This window comes from Amblyomma mixtum, chromosome 2, assembly GCF_055824585.1.
Source record: "Amblyomma mixtum isolate Tamu chromosome 2, ASM5582458v1, whole genome shotgun sequence".
Taxonomy (NCBI): Eukaryota; Metazoa; Arthropoda; class Arachnida; order Ixodida; family Ixodidae; genus Amblyomma; species Amblyomma mixtum.
The window spans coordinates 82,382,801-82,403,418 of NC_143013.1; the positions used below are offsets into that span (position 1 = coordinate 82,382,801).

The window sequence follows — 20,618 nt, forward strand, 5'->3', positions numbered from 1 at the left end:
CCTCAGAATTGGCGAGGAGGGTTGGGCTGGAGCCACCTCCAACAGGAGCAATATTGGGAGGGCGACCGTCCCCGCGTTTCCCCGCGTGAAGCCCACCGCCTCCTCGTTCAATTGTGCTACAGTGTTCTAGAAGTCTTTGCCTTCTAGAACACTCTGTTTGTGCCTAGCGTTAAGGGGGTGGGTGATGGCTACGGCGAAAGAAAAGGCGTAATGACCATCTTCCTCTCGGTGAAACTCATCTGCGCCGGGAGGGAATAGGTAAAGGAAGGAGTGAATGAAGGAAGAGAGAAATAGTCACCGTAGTGCAGCAGGAGGAGGAAGTTATTTATGCAATGAGGGCATTAATTGTGACCAATGCCCAATGACCAATGAGACCCCATTGTTTCTTGCTTACCGTCGGGCCCTTTCGACCAGGCTGATCTGCCTCTCCGATTCTGAGCTTCTCAGGGCTCCGAATTAATTTCCATCATCTGGGGTTCTTTAATGCGCACCGACATCACACAGCACACAGACGTCTCGTGCATTTCACCTCCGTAAAAAAAAAAAAAGAAAGGTATCTCAGTCACGCCTAGCGTTAAAGGGACAGACTAAGGACCTAATCGACCATATTTTTTTTGTGGCAATCGAAACTAGCTGCCCAAATAAGCGTGTTCCCGGTTGTGCGGCTGCGAAGCACTACAAAACAATTTAAAAGGGAATTTTTCGATATGGGAATGTTGCTTACTGTGGTAGTCGGCGTCTGCAAACCCTGCCATCACAGAAGTGACGCCTGCTCGCCACCTAGGAAACAAGACGCATATGCTTCCTTAAAATTTTACTTCAAAGCACTAGGTTGGTTTTCAAAACTATTCATAAAATGAGACTGGCAGCACATATTATAAATAACAAACATCCGCAACCATTTTGAATAGCGTGTCTTGATGCGCGCGCTACCGCATAACTGCGCATAACCACGTCGTCTGCTACGGTGTCCGCCATGTTTGTGCCCACTCCTCTCGACGCGCTTCGCCCACGTGCGTTGGAGCTGAATGCGTGCAGAAATGTTTTGCTAGCACAGAACAAACATAAATATAAAAACGCAGCTGCTGATGAATGAAGTATTGTTTTTACTGAAGTAAAATGGGTGCATTTTTAGGCTAGCGAACAATCCCAGTAATAACTCTTGCGGTTGCACATACAAATATAATGCTGTGGTGCGGTATTTTGCGCCGTATCTGCGATAAAAGCATAATTCACGCTACTTTTCATGTGAGGTGGCCACTTTTACCGTAGCGTGAAGCGTTTTTGGCGTTTTCTTTGCCAACACAGAAGACCTTTACGTAAAGTGCGGGCCTGAGTGTCAACAAAAAAAGAACCCCGAGGGAACACGAGGGATAACCAACCGTCTGTAGAGCATGCTAAAGTGCGCGTGTCGCATCGACGGGATACCTGTTAATTTTCAAGCACTGCGAAGCGTAAACGGGTAACATATTGAACAGAATGCGCTCTGTTGCGAGTTGTAAACGAGCTCTATCGCACTAATGTATTAATTTTTAGAGGAATACGGGACCAACTGAGAAAAGGCAAAATAAACGACAAACTATGGCGACATATGTACAGGAGTTATAAAATCCCCAATTCACTGCAAGCTGACCCCAGCACGTTTTAATTGCTTCCATGGCCATCAACTTCTTTTCCCTTCAGGTTGGCATTGGTGTATCTGCAGCCTGCATGGTTAGAAAGGCCGTCTGTGCTCAGCCACTGCCTCCCATCCGCACGGTTATCATAGGAAGTGTCCTCGAGATGGGCCTATATTTTAAAACTGTAGGCACTCAGTTAGGAAAAATAAAGAAATGAGATCAGCCCCTCTCACATTACATTTAATGTACACAAGTTGTACATATGTTGAGGCACCCTAATTTTTAAGACGTAGCAGCGCCATTGTCAGCATTGTGGTAGTCTGTCTTTTGAAATGATCTCGGAAGATGACGCAGCAGGTTTAAAATGTGCGAGAAAATAGTTTAGTTTATTAGCGTCCCAAAGCAACTATGAGGGACGCCGTAGTGAAGGGCTCCGGAAATTTCGACCACCTGGGGTTCTTTAACGTGTACTGACATCGCACAGCACACAGGCTTCTCGAATTTCGCCTTCATCAAAATTCAGCCGCCGCGGCCGGGATCGAACCGCGTCTTTCGGGTCAGCAGCCGAGCGCCGTAACCACTCAGCCACCGCGGCGGGGAAATGTGCGAGAAGAGGTGTACGAAAAAAAAACTAAGAACACCTTAAGTTTTTCCAACAAAACCAGCCATCTGGAAGCTCTGCATTGTGCTATTCATAGTGTATTGGTCACACCTCGCTAAAGCAAACAGGTAAAAAATCGCAGAAAGTTCGATATAAATAACCGAAATTCGTAATACAAAACTTCGTCGCAAACGCACGCAACAGCAGCACAATTTAGTCAGTGAAGGGGCGGTAACTCAGGACATTCCTACTACGTAAATGGAAATACCTTTCCCCAGGTTCTAGCGACGTGCCGAAGGTGCCGGTCGTTTCACCACCTCCGTGACAGCCGGCCTGAGGGCAGTATGGTTACTGCAAGGCTACATCCGTCCTCACCGCTGCTCCCAAGGCGCTGTCGACGGGCACAAGAGGCATGAACATGTGCTGACTGCATAACTATCAACCCTCCACGCCGCTGTATCTTCCGTGGCGCTGTTGGAGAGGGCGCGATATACAAGCGCGAACCTTGGCGGGAACGCCTGCTGCGCCACCACCACCACCTATCACTTGCGTACTGCGGCGAAGCCTGCCATCCGTACGGGCAACGCTTAGCACTTTGGAGTTCGATATATCCGTTCCGCGGGCAAGAGCGTTCGATATACAAAGTTGAAATTGCATGTGTTAAAAATGTAACTAAATGTTTGATATAGCCAACAATTCACAACAGTAGTGTTCGTTATATCGAGGTTTGGCTCTCCTTCTCCAGGCCAACTACCAGAAGAGCTAGGCACAGAGACATTTGAACACAACGCGGCGCTACAGTCGGCTCTGGCCACTTTCACTGCCAATTTATAATGGGTCTGTGCTTTTTAGCGCCGCTTTATGAAATGACCTACGATAATATATTTTTGTGCTCACTTCCGACGGTAGATTGGTCATTTAAGAGGAGGCAGTTATGAGAGGAAATGCGCACGCCTTCCAGCAGTGGCCTTGTTCAGCGTCACAGACAGCCATATTTCAGAACCTTAACTGTTTACTCTGTTATAGGTGTCTTAATTTGAAAATATTGACATAATGCACTTTTGTGCATTTCTGATACTGAAATTAAGGAGACAATAAAAAGTCACACAAGAGCATTAGCAGGTTGACAGGTTTTATTACAGAGAAATAACGCTAATGTGGAATGACTGCAGGAGTGATCACGTAAACTTGCAATTGGAGAAGTCCATTTCTGGATGCTGCTCCATAAACCTAGAAAAAATGAAGATCGGAAAAAATATTTAGTCACTGTGAAATCTCTACAAACCAAGTTTGCACACTAGAAAAGACTGCGTTTGAACAAGTTAGTTCAAGGTAAATAAAAACAAAACAGGTACAAAAGCACAAAAGACAAAGAAAAATACAGTTGGACTGATTTCAGAGTTTTACAACACCACTCCTGCCACAGATACGGCCAGTAGGTGAGCACTGAGCAGCAACCACAGCTCGGAATGCTTAGCTTGTTAAGGGCAAGTTCACACTTGTCCAAAAATCTGGCGAGCAGCCGCTTCGCTCGCCGGAAAAACTATGACCTGTTCTCATCTGTTGAAGCCCGGGAAAGGCAGAACCACCGCGCCACTGCTGTTTCTTGCTTTTCCATACCATGTCGCCGCTCCCAGCGTACACAAATATAGTGTGAAAAGAGCATAAATCTACGCTGTCTACATATCATAAGCATATGCTAGCAGAGACGCAACAATAAACTCAGCCTAGCGGTGGCATCTGGTTGTCAGGACGGGAACCATAACTGTCAACCAATTCAATGTTCCTCTTAAGCCTAAAGCGGTAGAATCGTCAATCTAAGTAAAAAAATTAAGAAAATTTATGACTTCTATGCTTTCTTATAGGTGAGGTGAGATGAGGCGAAAGGCCGGTGCCCCATTATGGCCAGTGAATGCTCCGAAAAAGGCAGCAACAACGAAAATTCAGCCCGAAGCGAGAGTCCGGCTACAAAGGGCGCTGCCATGTTTGTCGCTGTGGAATTTTTCCGGCAGGCGGAAATCTGTCTCGACCAAATGGCCTTGCCATTTTTGATGCTGCTCAAGAGTCAAGATGGCTGCAAGGTCTACAGAGGCCTGTCGCTGTGACGACAAGGAAGATATTTCTGCCAAGCTTTGTACTCTTTGTTTGTTCATGTTCAAAACCACCAGTACATGGCTTCATCACTTTTAGATGTGAATGCAGCCAGGTATATCTCAGATGATCACAGCCATGTACAACTGCCTGTACATTGTTCGAGACTGTCACAGTTACTTTTGACGTGTTATCTTCAAAGTTCTTTGACAACTGTAAACTGAGCGTGGTCGACAGCAGCAGTTTTCTGTTCTTCAATGAGTGCTGAGCACGTTGGTAGCCATTGCTGCTGCTGCCGAGTTGTGTTCTTTGTGGGTGCAAGTCAGCCGAATAAAGAGTTTGTTTCAGTGATGCCTCTCTCTGTTCATCTGTTGTCCCTGGCACTGACAGAGATGAGCTGTCAAGACGGCGACAAAGCATAATAAGGAAGCAGATATGAACGTTGCTACAGGCTTCAGCTTGAATTGTGCTTTTTCCATTTTTGGAAACATGAAAATTGAGCATGCATCAGAAAAGGAGGCGTGTCAGAATCGGGTCAGCTGCGGTATATTCCAAGCTCCAATAAGTCCGCTCTAGATATTTCGAGTGGCGAGAAACAAAAACTCTCCCCTTAATCAATATTGTACAGGCATAACAAAGGGCACTTCACAGTTCAAAGACTGTTGCTAACACTCAAAACGGCATGGGTGCTTCCGAACATTGCACGTGCAAGCAAGAAATTATAAAGCTTTAAACAGTGACAGCTGCACAGGAGACTCTCCCTCAGGGGTGAACGGCACAGACATCATGGCATACTGCAATTACATAAACTGCTGCATTATTTGCTGACCAATACGAACATTACCCAAGCAGGCTTAGCTGATGGCAGCCTCAGACTGGCGCTCTTAAGAAATGAAAGAAGGGGCCAAATAAAGCTACCTCTGTGCTTCTGTTCTAAGCCTTGAAGAAAGGCAAGAAGTCAACTTTTCCCTTTCCTGTTTTGCAACTTCCCACTGCGTACAGTAGACTCCCTTTAAAGGGACACTGAGAACACAAACAAGTTGACCTCTTTCAATAGGATACTGCTTTCTAATAACAAGAGAGAACACTCTCGCAGAAAACTGAGCTTTTGTAAGCTAGAAGAGACCAAGAAACGAAATACAGGTGTCCTCATCACCAGCTGATTTTGCAAGTGAAATGTAAGTGTCAACATTGTTTTTCTGCGCATTTACTTAATATTAACTTCAAAATAGCGGCAACCCATTCTTTTTAGTAAGGATGCCATGAGTTATAACAGACTAGCAGGAAAATTTTAAAAACCAATTTTCTTGCTAAAGCTAAAGCTCATTAATTCAAACTTCATTAATTTGAACTTCTCGATAATTAAAATTGCATTTGTCTATCCGTGCTCCACTGGAGTCTATGTAAAACAGGTTACTCCATGGGTAACTCTAACATGGGTTACTCCACCGATGATTTGAACTACGCCCTGCGGCACCTAACCTAAGTGGCCAAGCAACGCAAGGCTGCACCACCTTTTTAGAGGAGATGGGCAGACGGTAAATACGGCATGCAAGGTCTGGAGCCGGATAAACATGGGGGGGGGCTCTCTCCTCATGTTAGCCCATGTTTCTAGATTACCTAAGTTAATCTAAAAACATCTGTGTTAGCAGCGGCACGGCGGCAGAAACTAGCTGCATGACCGAGATTTATACCCGGCTGTTGCTTGAACTGAATTTCTTACTATTAAAGGTGCACTGAAGAGGAATCTGAACTCGTATTTTACCGCCGGAACTTGATCTACATGTTCCGAACGTTCTTAGAAACTTCGAATTTGCCCTGTGCGGCCGATTTCCCTAATTTAAAGGCCTACTTGACCGAAACTTTACTTCGGCTAATTTTGCGCTCGATATAGTGTGCTTGTTATTAACAATATTTATATTTAATATCAGGGCTGTGAAGCGTCTAGAATTTTAGTTAGAAGCGTTCAAAAACCTCTGTAGCAGACGACGCAGACCCCTAGCGGTGTGCTGAACAACTAACAAACCTGACCGGAAATGACGCACATTTGAGACACCGGCATCGCCGGCTCGCCAGTTTCAGGCGTTCTGAAGTGAGTGCGCGCGCCTTGTAAGCTCTTCTTCTGGCGCGTTTCTGGCTGTTTTCACCCCGAAGCTCGATGGTATCCGAGAAAAATAAACTGCTGGCATCATGTAGACGAAGTGCATCGCCGCGGAAGGGATTACGAGGAATGCGGAAAGTACCATGTATACCTCTCGTCCACTGCCCTTCACCCCCGATCTCGAAAGCTGGTGTCAGCTGTCTGGAGCTCAGGTTTTAACGCGAATTCCCCTCTCTTCTTCAAAAAAGATAATGGTGGGTGACTGACGCTTCTGCCTCGCGCTAACCCCTTTTGTGGGTTGGGCTTTGTCAATAGACCTGTCCCGGTCTACATCATGCATCACAGCACCTACGTCTTTCTGGCCCGATAGGCAAAGCATGCCATGAACCGAAGGCTTCGAGGCGTCTCTAATCGGGAGAATAAAGAGGAGGGGGGAACCGCTTGTCACAAGCTAGCTAAGCCGGTCCAGAAGTTAAAGTGGACAGCTTTGCTCATCGAGCAACGCCCTTTTGACGGCACGTTATTTACACCAGGCAGAGGTCTAAGGAGAGGTCTGGTTCGTCTGAAAAGGAATCAACATATGCACACCCGTTTATTGCAGGTACAGCTCTGCCCAATGCGCAATAATGCCGTCGTGCGCCGAGTGTATCTGCTGCCTCGAAGATTTGCAGGCTGGCCTGAGAATCCTGGAAGGCCACACAAGCGTTACTGAAAACGTTGACTTTCTTACTGCCTCACGTCATTCACACTTGAGGTCGATTACAGGAAACTTCAGCGTTACCATTCGAGACGCGTCTCCAAGACCCCAGAGAACTGCACGCATGTTATTTGAATGATAATCTTTTCAAAGAATTCTGATTTTATTCAGTAGGGTAAGGGTGCGGGCTAGTTGGTGATCCATAACATATAAATATCAAATTTATATGTTTGGTTAGAGACACCTACGGTAATTTGTGCGGTGGGCGTATACGGCCGATTGGGGTTCGGCAACCACGTCGTTCTGCCCAGTTGTGTGGTTTGAAAAGATTAGAAAAACTTTCCCTCCCTGCAGTACATGGGATTTAAGTGGTTCTAGGTAAATACTGTAATGAACGCAACGCATAAGTTTTTGTTCATTTGAATCGACATGTATTTCGCAACGCGCAGTGGCTTGCCCGACCGAGGCGCGCAAAGATAAACCAGCCCACCATCGGCACCGCACTGATGCCACGGTCCTCGAAGAGAAAAATATATATTTATTTTGCAACAAAAATTTTGCTTCTGGCATATTCTTTCGCTTAACGCAGCACTTAATTCTCTCCAGCTCTCTTTTTACACATCCATCTGTTTTTATTGATTTAACTGGCGTTCACAGCACCTGTTCCAAATTTCTGTGCACAGGCAGGAATACCTTTCGACGGGGGAGAAAAATGAGAAGGAAAAGGAGAAGGCAGGTCATTTTTTTTTTATCAAGACAACAAAAACCATATTGCACGCACAGCAGAGCGCACATGTGCTGTTGGCACGCGCGTGCCCGCTCAAAAAAGCCGACTTTATAATACAAGCACTTCTACTTAGCCTCCATTTGAATATGCTTCCTTCCTCCGCTATATCCGAACTTTGCACAAGCTGTAATCGAATACTGCCAGGCAAACAGCGCTCAAAAGCATTGCGGCGCGATCATCTGAGGTTGAGCCAGGACTTTTCTAGTCTACTACAGCAAATAAAACACGTTTAAAACTTTTTCTAGGGCGTTTCATCCGTTTCAAGATGTGTGTTTTCACATATAATCAGTATTTATCGCACAAAGTGCTGCACGCGCTACCGCTACCAGCGCTTTGCTCGAGCCGCAACGAGCAGACTCTCCGAACCCGTCCGGAGTAGTCTCAAACATGCGTCACTTCCGGCGGGCGGCAATGGCGCCCGTTTTTCCAGTTTCGGTATTGAAAACTCCGATTTTTGCATGCCTTTTTCACCGTAACTGCTTGAAACTGGAGCGTAATGTTTTGTGGGTAGCATAATACGGGGGTGTACTATGAAAAAACAACCTTTTTACGGTTTGAAAAATTTCGGTCAAGTAGGCCTTTAAGTCTTTTTTTTTTAATTCCCCGCAGACGGTGGGAGAAGTCAGCCAACCTTTCAACCAGTCCTGTGGTGGCTTGCTGCTCTGCCATAGGCGGGGTGATACGAAGTGATCGGCGAAAGCAAAGTCCACATGTATTTTTATTTCTGTGGGCCTAATTTGCAGCTAGGTAGTCTCTGACTAGATCTACTTATTCACAGAAAGCTAAAGAACAAAATAAAAGCGAAAGCAAAGCGCCACGCGACTGCCTGAAAGGCACTCCATGCGTTGGTTGACTCCTCCCATCGTTTGCGGGGAATTAAAAAAAAAAAGGTGGGAGCTGGACATTAATCCGATTTAAATTAGGAAAATCGGCTGCACAGGGCAATGATTAGAAATTTCTAAGAACGCTCGGAACGTGTAGATCGAGTTCCCGTGCCAAAAAGATGAGTTCAGGTTCTTCTTCAGTGCACCTTTAATATAGAGAAATTCCATGGTTGCTTGTAGCTGTTGATCTCGAAGGCGTCGGTGCTCATATTGCTCCGTTTGCTTTCGCTGTTGAGTGATGGGTGCCACGACCGGCGGCGAGATACAGAAATTCAGGCGTGTTACAGTGTCTCCAGCACTCCAAATCCGAAACCCCGTGGTGTGCATTAAACTGCGATGTGCGCGAAATGAACGAAATGAAGCTTTTGCTGATGTCTGCTGTACGTATCTGTCTCGGTTATCCAGTACCCTTCGCATCACATTCAATGCGAATGGTTGCAGCCATTGCGATCGACCTACATGGTGTGCCACAGTTGTGATTCAGAAATACTGTGTCTGTCTGCGGCGTTTATCATGGCAAAACGCTTCAGCAGAAGATTTAAACCATGTGCAAAATTGACACTGGTGTGTTACTGAAACTGTATTTCCAAAAAGCACGCTCACTGCTTTGGCAGTTTGCGACTCAGGGTCGGAAGGCTGGAAAATTGGGCAACGCATTATGTGCAACCGCCCTGGCGACTTGCGCTTTTCGAGCTAAACGCTTGCATAGCCCCCGCAACTTGCCAGTGTGAATTTGCATGTCGCAGCAGTTGAGGTAGTTGCGAGACGGTCCCGCACTGCCCGATTTTCCAGCCTTGCGGCCATGCTCACAGGCAGTCGGCTGCATGCAATTTGAGATTCCGGTACGGCCATACGTTGCGCAATTTCGGATGCACTGAACACTGCCTGCCTCCTCTTCTTCCGTTTTTAAGGCCAAGAAGAGGTCTTCTGACAAGTTCAGGCTTTAGAACAGAAGGGGTTGGCTGTTGCTTCCCGGGAAAAAAATAGCAGGCGATGACAGGATATTATATAACAATAAAATAGGCTAATCTCATTACCCGACTGTTTCAAGACTGTGGTGTACCACGTATTCTGTGCACGTTCGTTGGTTCAAACTTCGGTTAATTCGAACTGCGTTGGCATCCCAATGAAGTTTGAATTAATGAGCTCTTACTGTGCATACACCCTCCTTTGCTATTGTACAAACGTCAACATAGCCAAAAAAAGCTGGAGAATCATTTTTTACCGAGGACAATAATTGGATGGCATGGTTCTCAGTGTCCCTTTAAGACAAACTTGAAGCAACCATGAGAATTGGTTTGTCTTATCCGAAGTGCCCTCAGAAAGGATGCTATATGAGAACGAATAAAATTACGCAGATGTGAAAACATAACTGTGAAGAGGGCATTTATTTAATGCACTATGTACGAAGTGAGCTAGAAGAAGTGAGGGCATGAAACGAGCTCACATCATTCCCCTTAACTCTTCCTTTATCGTGGGGAAAATGACCGTTTTTCTAGGTTTCAGTAATGTTTTTTCTGTAAAAAATACTCCATTAAAAATTTAAAGCAATACAAGAGACCAAAGCTCAATGTTCTTTTTAAGCATATAAGATCGAATAACGAATTGTGCATTCCAAAAGAAAATTTTATTTGCCAAAAACAAGATTTTAGGGAATAAAATTGAACAAACGTGTAAAGACATGCTTGTATCTAAAAAAAAGTAAAGAATTTTCCAAAATATGGTAAATGTTTTAGTATTCAGCGCTATCTGTGAAAAAAATCTTGACTTTTGTACTGAATAGTATCCTTGCTACAAAACAACAACTAGAACCCCTTTAGTTGGGCATCAAAGTGTGGCCGCCTACGCACCACGCTGTTTCCGCCGTCACCGATGTCAGAATTGAATCCCGATGAAAAGGTGGCATCTTAAGACTCCCTGCTGCTCGGGTTGCCGATAAAATCATCGCATACAAAGCGGAGTCCTGAGATTTTAGACGTTTTAGAGTGCGCGTTGCGCGTACAGAGGCTGTCAAGTGATTGATGCTACCACATTCAAATAATGCCGCCCTGCAGGAAAGAAAGAACTACATTGAAAAATGAAATTTTATTTATCTAATTACCGGCAAGGTGACTCAGCGTGCCCGCAAGCACAGTGCAAGGCTCAGATGTCGAGTGGCGAAGCCATTGCTAGCGGGCAATGAGCGCGGTATCGCGTTGTCTTTGCAGCGTGCTAAAAAATGCTGCCTCGCAAGAAAAAAGAAAACTACACCGGAAGTGAAACTTCAGTTTTTTTTTATAAGCCAGACACACAGTGTGCCCATACGCAATGCAATGTGGAAAGTTCTGAAATCGGTGCGCGAAGTCATCATCAGCAAGCTAACGATGCTCAATTGGCGGGTAAGCAACAAGTTAAAATTGCCCTGGCCTGTGCATTTTTTTTTTCCTGCTCTCTCTCTCTTCCTCACTTCTACAGAAACCTCTATGTATTTGTATCATTGTTCTTTGCTTTCCTTTAGCTCTGAACAAACCAGAGTTGCTCAGCTGGCTAGCCGTGTGATGTAGGCTCTTAAATCCCACGATGATCTCCCTCCACCCCCTCTGTCTCTAACCTTAATCCTTCGGCAAAGCAGCCATTAACAACTCCACGAGCAGGTGCCCCACGCGCCTTTCCATTTGCCGCACGTGCGGTGGTACCCATTCTTCCCTGCATGCGCAATGATGCTTCCCCGCAAGAAGAGATTTTTTGTTCTACATTGCATTCTATGGGAAGCAAACCAATTGTTATGTACTGTCTGTCTGAACCATGACTTTGTCCTAATGGAAGTCTGCTGTATTTTGTCCATGTTCTTAATGTTTTCTCAATGAACTCAATTCCAACATAGCAGCTTGATGCTCAACAAGAATATCGGTTATCATTCCTGATACACCACCGAGCTAAGCCTCACTGGTTTTATCAACTTATGCAGCCAAGTACCACTGCTACCCACAATTGATTAAACCAGTCTTGAAAGTAGCAGTGCAAAATGTGTAAAACACAGGACAATAAACCTAGAAGTTTGTATTTTTCTTAACAGATTACTTCTGCCGGCTGAGTGTTCCTATGTTCTCCAGTTCTCATTCTCCTGCTATTTCTGGAATCTGAACGATGGTTCTCCTGCAATCACTGATGGTGGAAGGCCACCACAACCCATTACAAGTTCCCCTGGTCAGCCAATTTCTGTAACAGCTGGCAAAAAGTGTTCGCACACTCTCAGGAACTCACTTTTTGAGGACATCCTGCTTCTTTTGCTCATCAGACGTAGGCAGGCCCATTTCCCGCTGCCTCTGGTCGTACATCATCTTCTCCACCATGCCTCGGGTCTCACCATCTAGGTCCGACAGCTGCAAGAGGCAGAAGGAACTCATTCAGTAATCCAAGGTGCAGATAAGAAACAAACAAAACACATGAACAGAAAATAAACGTGCTGTGATGCAAAATCCCATACTGCTTCAAACAAGCTTTACCACAACATAAGCAGCAGATCAGTTCGATATTTCCCAAATATAGCTACCACTGCCTCGGCTACCACAAATTCACACGAGTCCGATCTGCACGAATAGCCACTGCAGCTTTTAAAGATGGTTTTGGTTTTGTTTTATGGGGTTTAACGTCCCAAAGCGACTAAGGCTATGAGAGACGCCGTAGTGAAGGGCTCCGGAAATTTCAACCACCTGGGGTTCTTTAATGTGCACTGACATCGTACAGTACACGGGCCTCTAGAATTTCGCCTTCATAGAAATTCAACCGCCGCGGCCGGGATCGAACCCGCGTCTTTTGGGTCAGCAGCCGAGCACCGTAACCACTGAGCTACCGCGGCGGGGCAGCTTTTAAAGAGGCCTCAGCAAACGAAGAACTTCAAAATTTACCAACCTTGGATGGCTCGGGGTTCACTTTCTTGGTGTTCATTTCAGGGTCTGTCGTCACCAGACGATTCCACCATTCCATCTTGTTCACCTGGAGCCAAACGAACAAAAGCATAAAGTCAGACTGCGCAAGAACTGGCTACTGTGCAGACTTCGCACCTGGCTCCTGTCTGCACTCAAGCATACATGCGTACAAAGAGTAAACATAAAAAAAAAACTGTATGACATTCAACAGGCTAAAAATGTTTTTGAACGTTTAGCATAAGGTTGCACGTGTGAACTCATCTGCATTGGTTGCTTTCCTTTCAATGTGGTGTCTTTTTCAGTAGAAGTAAAGATTTTGAGATACAGTCGCCAGCCGATTTTTTGGACCCGGCGGGTCCCGGAAAATGGTCCAAATAATCGAACAGTCCGAAAAACCCGTGCACTTCAAATAAGTAACTTTTCTGCAAAATCTAGCTTTCAAAATCGCAAAATTCGCCGCCAGCCATGTTGTGCTTACAAGCGATAATATTAGACTGCCCATGAGCCTCAGTCATGCTTTCATCATTCATCATGTCCGCACCACCTCGCGTCATGACACGGCCGCAGGTCTGCCACGAACGAATTCACGTGCCGCGCGAAGTAAGAACAGTCAGTTTCCACGGGCAGTGATGTCCGCGAAGACTGAGAGGTAAGTCATGGGAAGACGCGAGTGCCTCTGAATGCACCCCCCGCCCCGCACCGCGGATGGCGTCATACAAGCCGCTGCAGACTAGGGAGCCAACATGCCAAAACACGCCGACCCTTTATGGCGGATGCTGCAGCTGTCTTGTCACATTTTCAACGTGATCACATGCTCTTTGTAGGCAATCTCGACGGCAATGATGGAGAACAGCCAAACTCATCCAAGTTAGCCTGTCCAAATCCCGTCCCCACCCGCTGACTCAGTTCAAATCCAAGATGGTGCCTTTCAAGGTGGCAAAGAACAGGTGGGTTATGACAGTGATGCCCGCTCGCGTCTAAATTAGGCCGAAAAAATGAACTTCCAGCTCAAAAACAATCTCCGCAGTATTGTTGGAATCTATTAGCCTGAAAAATCAAACTTTTGGATTCTACAGAGTCCGAAGTATTGGCCGTGAAAATGTACTGGTTCCAACGAGGCGTGTGACAGTTTCTCAGCAAAGCCCAAAATATTGTGCAAGTTCGAATCATTGCAGTCTGAAAAATTGGTCGCCTATTGCATAGAGATCCATTACTCCTATGAACGTTGTCTAAAGCCCATGCCAAGTAGGCATGTTGGACGTATGAGACGTCCAGTCACAAAGAGGTGAAATATTTCGATGAACGGAGTTACCGAAATTTTCAGTGTACTGATCACACATTGGAAGAATTTAAGCCTTCTCTCTAGTGTTACTCCACAGAGGAAATTTCCTTAAGCGAAATGGGCACTAAAATTATAAAAGGTTTGGTTTCGGTTTCATGGGGGGTTGAACGTCCCAAAGCGACTTAGGCTATGAGGGTGCCGAAGTATGAGGGTGCCGAAGGGTGCTCCGGAAATTTCGACCACCTGGGGTTCTTTAACGCGCACTGACATCACACAGAACATGGGCCTCTAGAATTCCACCTTCATCGAAATTCGACTGCCGTGGCAGCATTCTTTATTATATATATAATAAAAATTATTATAAATAATAAGAATTATAAATTATAAAATTATAAAAATTATAATTTATAAAATTATTACAAATTATAAGCGGCTCCATGAACATCGGAAGAACATGGAACGGAAAGGCGATGGGAATTTGGTTGTTCATTGTCAAGAGTGTAAATGTGTACCTTCCTATAACGAGACAAAGATAGTAAGCAGGAACCGAGACCAAACGGCGCGTGAAATAATTGAAGCCATGAGCATAGCGGACAGTGGGGTTGCATACGTGAGTAGCACGTCCCTTTCACCACTATCAAAGGAAAGGGCATTTTTGCAAAAGGGAAGGTAGGACTGGACATGTGACGAGACATATCATCCGGGTGTTACCATCTTCCATTTTTATCAGCTGCTGGTGTGTATAAAGAGCAGTGTTTCCCGAATAAAAATTCAGTTGTAAGTCCAGCGCTGTGTGTGTGTGTATCTTTCAGTCCGTGTCTTTCAAGCGCAGGTATATTTCAATTATAAAAGGAGCACTCTGCAAAAGAATCCCTATTGAAGAAGAGCATCCCAGTTTTCGGCATGAAACTGTGCTGATAAGGTGGCTGCGTTTATCTGAGCAATGAAGGGGGCTAGAGGCTTAGAGGTCTGCGTGTCCCCTCCATAGGTTTGCCTTGTTGCATTGGGAACAGATTTGCCTAGCGTTGCATAAATTCACCACGCTATGAAGCTGGAAGCAGAGATGATGCGTGTTGTCAATCAGTGTGATGCCGAAATAGTGGAAAGCGGCAGCGAGAGTGGTACACTGCAAGTGACTAGACATTTATTCCACTGACCCCCATCGGTAGGCTGGGAGTCCTCCACGAGTAGCGTGCCTTTCTGGCTGCTTATCTCTGCCACTTTGACTCTCGTCCCCTAACAGAATCTAAGAATCTCGGGCCTTGGACAAAACCTCCCTCACAAAGGAAAGCGGTGAAAGCACTTCTGAGGTTCTTAAAGGACTCAGGGTTGTGCTCCCTTCTATAAGCTTTAAGTGTGTGCTCTCTGTCCCCTTGTCGAATAGAGCAGCGCGTTTTATTGTGCGCAACTATGATCGTGCTTCCAGTGTCACAGAAATAAAATATAGTTTATCGTTAACCGCTCTTGCTCTGCGCAGAAAAGTGTCCCGTCTGTGTCTGTCTTTTAAAACTTACAGCATGAACTCTACTCTCAAATATGCATTGATCACAACACCAACATATGTTTCATCCCACATCGATCACTCACGGAAAGTTGGCGTTCCTCGTTGCCGGACAACATCCTGCATAAATTCCTTTATTCCAAAAACATCGTCGGAGTGGAACCACCTACCACCACATATTGTAGCTGCAAAGGACGTTGATGAGTTTAGGACACTGTTGTCATTACAATATGGTTTACCATAGCCTCAGTTGGTTCACTTCGTTTTGTATATTGTATATTTAGCCCTGCTCCTTCTTTTTTTCGCATGCACTTTGTTCTGTTAATAGCCTTCTGCCATCGTACCCGTTCAATGTTTCTACGAAGGGTGATGTTCTAGTTCATATCTTTGTGTTTACATGAAATGTTTTTTGACTGTTTTTGTGAATTTATTCGTTTTGGTGCTGGTATTCCTAATTGTTGTATTGTTTCGCTTTTTTGAATCATGTATTTTCTTGCAGCTAGTTTTTTTTTGCAATCATGCGTATCATTTTTTGTAGGCATGCCTATGTATGCGTTAACCCCCTTTTTGTAACAGTTTCATTTTATATCTATGTACCACTCCCCTCAATAATGCCCTGTGGGCCATGAGGGTATCAGAAATAAATAAATAAATAAATAGATAAAAAAATAAGTAAATAGCAGTCGATGGACACTTGGAAAACTCATTTTGTTGCCGCATTTTTTCCCTTTTTTTTCCTCTTTGTTCCCCTCCCCAGATGTTCCACTCCACGATCTTTTTTTCTGGTGGCCATCCCCATAGTACGGAAGTGATGCTGACAGCAACGATGATCCCCTGCTGTCATGTACGTAAAACGCCACAAAAGACAAATCCCTATGACGGTGCTAATATTAATAACCCCGCATCTAAATCACAACTAACCATTCAGGAAAGACACAGAATGGTAATGCCTCAGAAACAGGTGCCCACCTATCGGTGTTTCACCACAGTGATGATCCCGTAATACAACAGACGACAACCTGGAAAATACTGTTGACTCTAGGTAATTTGAACTCCAAGTGGATTGATTATTTGTTCGAATAAGGTGGAGTTCAATTAAAGGGTCCCTTTTTGAACCGGCAGTCAAACTAAGTGAGTGCAAATTAACACGAGTCCATTGCCTCAGCAGGCACCATGGAACTGGCCCATTAACTGAGATGACAACCAGTGAAGCCTGACCAGACATCCTGACAACCATCCAGTAGATTCAGTGACAGCCCTTCCCAAAGATGCCCTCATGTTCTCCTGCCATCAGTGCTCACCTTCTCCATAGTGACTAGGATTGTTGAAGAATCCTCAAGGATCCAGCAGCATTCTTCCACCTTGATGTCATTGCAGAGCTCACCATCGATGATAGGAGGGAAGCCCTTGAGGCCAACTTTGAGGTGCTGCAAGAAAAAAAAAAAACAAACAAACATAGCATTAGAAATATGTCAGTGGGAGAAATCAAAACTGTGTCCTTTTACACAAACTCTGCCACTATTCAAAGCTGTGGTAGTCAGAAGCCCATTGTACACATGAAAATACCTGGCTATGGGACCCGAGAAATTTGGCATAACATTTCCAACTGGAATTTTTGGTTTGGTTCATGAGGTTTAACGTCCCAAAAAGACTCAGGCTATGAGAGACGCCGTAGTGGAGGGCTCCGGATAATTTCGACCACCTGGGGTTCTTTAATGTGCACTGACATCGCACAGAACACGGGCCTCTAGAATTTCTCCTCCAAAGAAATTCAACCGCCGCGGCCGGGATTGAACCCGCGTCTTTCGGGTCAGCAGTCGAGCACCATAACCACTGAGCCACCGCGGCGGCTTTTGGAATTTTTTAATAAGCACATCTTGACTTCCAGAGGCAGACAGTGTCTGCAAGCCCTGACATTACAGGCATGATGATCGCACACTGTGTGGCAATAATGAGTGCAACATTAAGTGAGATGCATAGCTTTATTAAAACTAATTAAGAGCACTAAGGTAATCTAAAAAAAGTTATCAATGAAATAAAAATGGGGACATCTATCAGAGACAGCAGCAATCATTTCTTGCCAGTAGCAGAGCTGTGAATGGTAGTACCAATGTCAGCACAGTGGCAGTCAGCTTTCTCAAAACATTTCACGAGATGATAAATGGGGAACCCAGGCATTCAGAGGCAAGGGTCTTAAAACTGACCTTTTTATTTGTGGCTAGAACCTCATGAAATTTTACACACAGATGCGTTTCACTCTTCTGATTCCAAAAATGTAGTCATAATTGAGCTGGTGGTCTTAGATCAATAGTTATCTTGAATTCTAGAGTGTAATTTGGTAATTTCTTACGCAGCTTTAATGAACTTTCTCATGGCATTTTGCTGCTTTTAAGTACATGAATTGATAGCCAGAGAGTTCCTATACCCAATGACATTCTTACTTTTTTTTGTTTAGGCCATGTATAAATAGCAGTTTACAATTAGCTTAATGTGTTGCAGTGTCAAATACTGTGACCTTTTACTCTCGACGTAGTATATGAGAATGACATGCCTTTCAAGAAAAACGAAGAATGTCACCGGGTATGGGAACTCTCTGGCTATCAATTACATTCCTAATTACCTACCTAATTACATTCTAGACTTTGTAAGACTTAAGACCACCAGCTCAGTTATGATTACATATTTGGAATCAGGAGAGAAAAATGCATCTGTGTACAAAATTTCACGAGATTCTAGTTATAAATAAAAAAAGTTCGTTTTAAGACCCTCGTCCCCCCTTAAAGCACAATTACAGCAATTTTTTCCCCAGAGGGAGCGATCCAGTGCCATGTTGCACTCCCAGCCCATCGTCAGAAACACCACCTTCCAGAAATCATAAGGGCATGAGATGCAGTAACACATCCTACAATTTCCCCACGCCACTATAGCATCTCACTGCTTCCACAGGTCTCACTCCCATTATGGCAGCAGCCATTTCGCAGCCGCAACGAATTGCAAATTACAACTACACCTGCATTCTTCAAGAAGTGATTATGTTTGCCTTACAAGTGCCCCAGGGCCACCTTCACTCTGTAAAATTAACCCTCTGAAGGTTTTTGCCGTATATGTACGGCGGCGGTTTTCTGTCCCGCAAGGTCTTTGCCGTACGGGTACGGTTTCGATCTTCCGTTTGAAATTTTGCGCAAAAAGAAAAATGCGTGCCCACTGGGGGGTGCTGCCACCTCTTAGGACTTACAAGAAGTGTTTGAATTTTGTGCTGCCTTCTTACGGAGATAAGCAGAACTTATGTCTAGCTTTAGTGTGGCGGCACAGACTGCGGCAACACCCCTTTTGTAGTTTTGGTTTCGCCGCGTGATCGCAACGGAGTCGCGCGAAATTTGAGTTTTCTTTTTGTCAGCACTATCTTGCAAGGGCTGCCAAAGTTGATTTCTATCTTTATTGGCGCTGCTCTTCGCTTGCTTATCACCGTTGCTCGCGAGGTATTCTCGCCCTCTGTGGCAATGCGCCTACGCGGTTTCGATTCCGCCGCGGGATCGCAACGGAGTCGCGCGAAACGTGTTTTCTCTTTGTGGGCACTGTTTTGCAGAGGCGGCGAAAGTTGATTTCTATCTTTATTGGTGCTGCTCTTAGCTTGCTTATCACCGTTGCTATTCTATTCTATTGAACATTTTCCAGTTGTGATGCTGTCACCAAAGTACTGTTCCTAATTTTTTTTTTACTATTTATTCTTTATTATATACATTTTGTAGATTCAAGATCCGCAATAAAGTAATTTGACCACATGGGAAAGTTTTCTTCAAAATAATTCGACCCTCAAAGGGTTAAACCCGAAGTAGAGAAAGAAAGGAGGAGAGGCAGAGAGGTTAATAAGCCAACAATGTTGGTGAAATGTTTAGGAGAATCCCGCAAGGTGGAGTAGATTTGTAATAAGGGAGTAATTACTCATTGACATCCACCCGAGCGCAGCCATACGGCTACTCCACCTTGTGGGATTCCACTAAACATTTGACCAACACAGCTCCCACTTCGAGTTATCGATCAATTCGCTCTCGCCCTGCCATAAGCTTGCCGTCCCGGTTAGCTCAATTGGTAGAGCGACTGCTTCGGTGAAGCGGTGGTCCCGGGTTCGAACCCCGAACCAGGACGAATTTTTCTTTAACTACGAAGTTTCTGAGAAAGCTGTTTAGCTTTCCTTTGTAGCCGTATGGCTGTGCTCGGGTGGACGTCAATGAGTAATTACTCCCTTCTTACAAGCCAACAATGTCCGGTTGGCTACCTTACACATGGGGGGAGGTGGATAAGAGAAGCGAAAGAGAGGGAAAGCTGAGTTCAATGCGTTAAATGAACGGAATGTGTTGTCCTTTGCAGTCTATAAAAAGTGACGATGTCGTCCAAAGTGCGTCCACAGACAACTCCATCCAAATTTAGTTTTTAGTAAAAAAAAACCGGTTCAATATATATGGCTCTTTCTGGCTGTGCTGGCATTTGTCCGGCAGCAAAAGACGCATCTATTGCTGAGAAAACTGCATTTTAAAGGGACAGTGAGGAGAGCACTATCAATATTTTTTTTATAGCAAAACCCGATAGTTCGGCATGTCATGGCTTTGTTGCCACTTGGCCGGCAGCGAAAGATGCATTTATTTCTAAGAAATTTGCATTCGAAGTTGAAAAAGTTTTTCCCACCGCTCTGATTCAAACTTGGGATTCTCCTATGACGACACAGAACTAAGTGACGTGAAACGACGTGCAGATGACGTAACACAGACTCCGTGATTTCTGGTGTCCAGCGTCGAGCAGTGCGGCCTAGCAGCAGCCGAAAAGAAAGCTACCGCCGGCCGCACGTTGAAGGCATCTATCGGCTATTGCGGCCGTTGCTACAGTCGCTTCGCTTACGTTTGCACTGCCGTTTTGCCAGCGTTACGATGGATTTCTTTCTCGAAGCCGTCAACGAAGTTCTCGCAAATAGACACCTTTAGCATACCGTGTACCTTGTTACCGCTAGCGGAACACCGGGAGCCCGCCCAACGCCGGTGAACAGGCGCTGATTGGTCCTGATGCTGCAGGCGCGCGCGTAGCTGCCGGGTACGTGGCGCCATCTGGCGACGTCAAGATTTGCGCATGCATTGGCTGCGCTTCAGTCATTCGTG

At 45.2% G+C, this 20,618-nt stretch overlaps 1 protein-coding gene across 1 annotated transcript in view; it reads right to left on the bottom strand.

The window, feature by feature from the left end:
- Nucleotides 1-3,335: 3,335 nt before the first annotated feature.
- Nucleotides 3,336-20,618, bottom strand: part of nudC (nuclear distribution C, dynein complex regulator) — a 31,783-nt gene continuing 14,500 nt past the window's right edge. Inside the window, exons 7-10 of the mRNA XM_089572042.1 lie at nt 16,773-16,898; nt 12,672-12,755; nt 12,024-12,142; nt 3,336-3,450 (exon numbers count right to left, since the gene is read on the bottom strand). Of these exons, the coding sequence (XP_089428168.1) occupies nt 3,399-3,450; nt 12,024-12,142; nt 12,672-12,755; nt 16,773-16,898 (381 nt within the window). The 3' untranslated portion in view covers nt 3,336-3,398. The remainder of the gene's footprint in view (nt 3,451-12,023; nt 12,143-12,671; nt 12,756-16,772; nt 16,899-20,618) is intronic.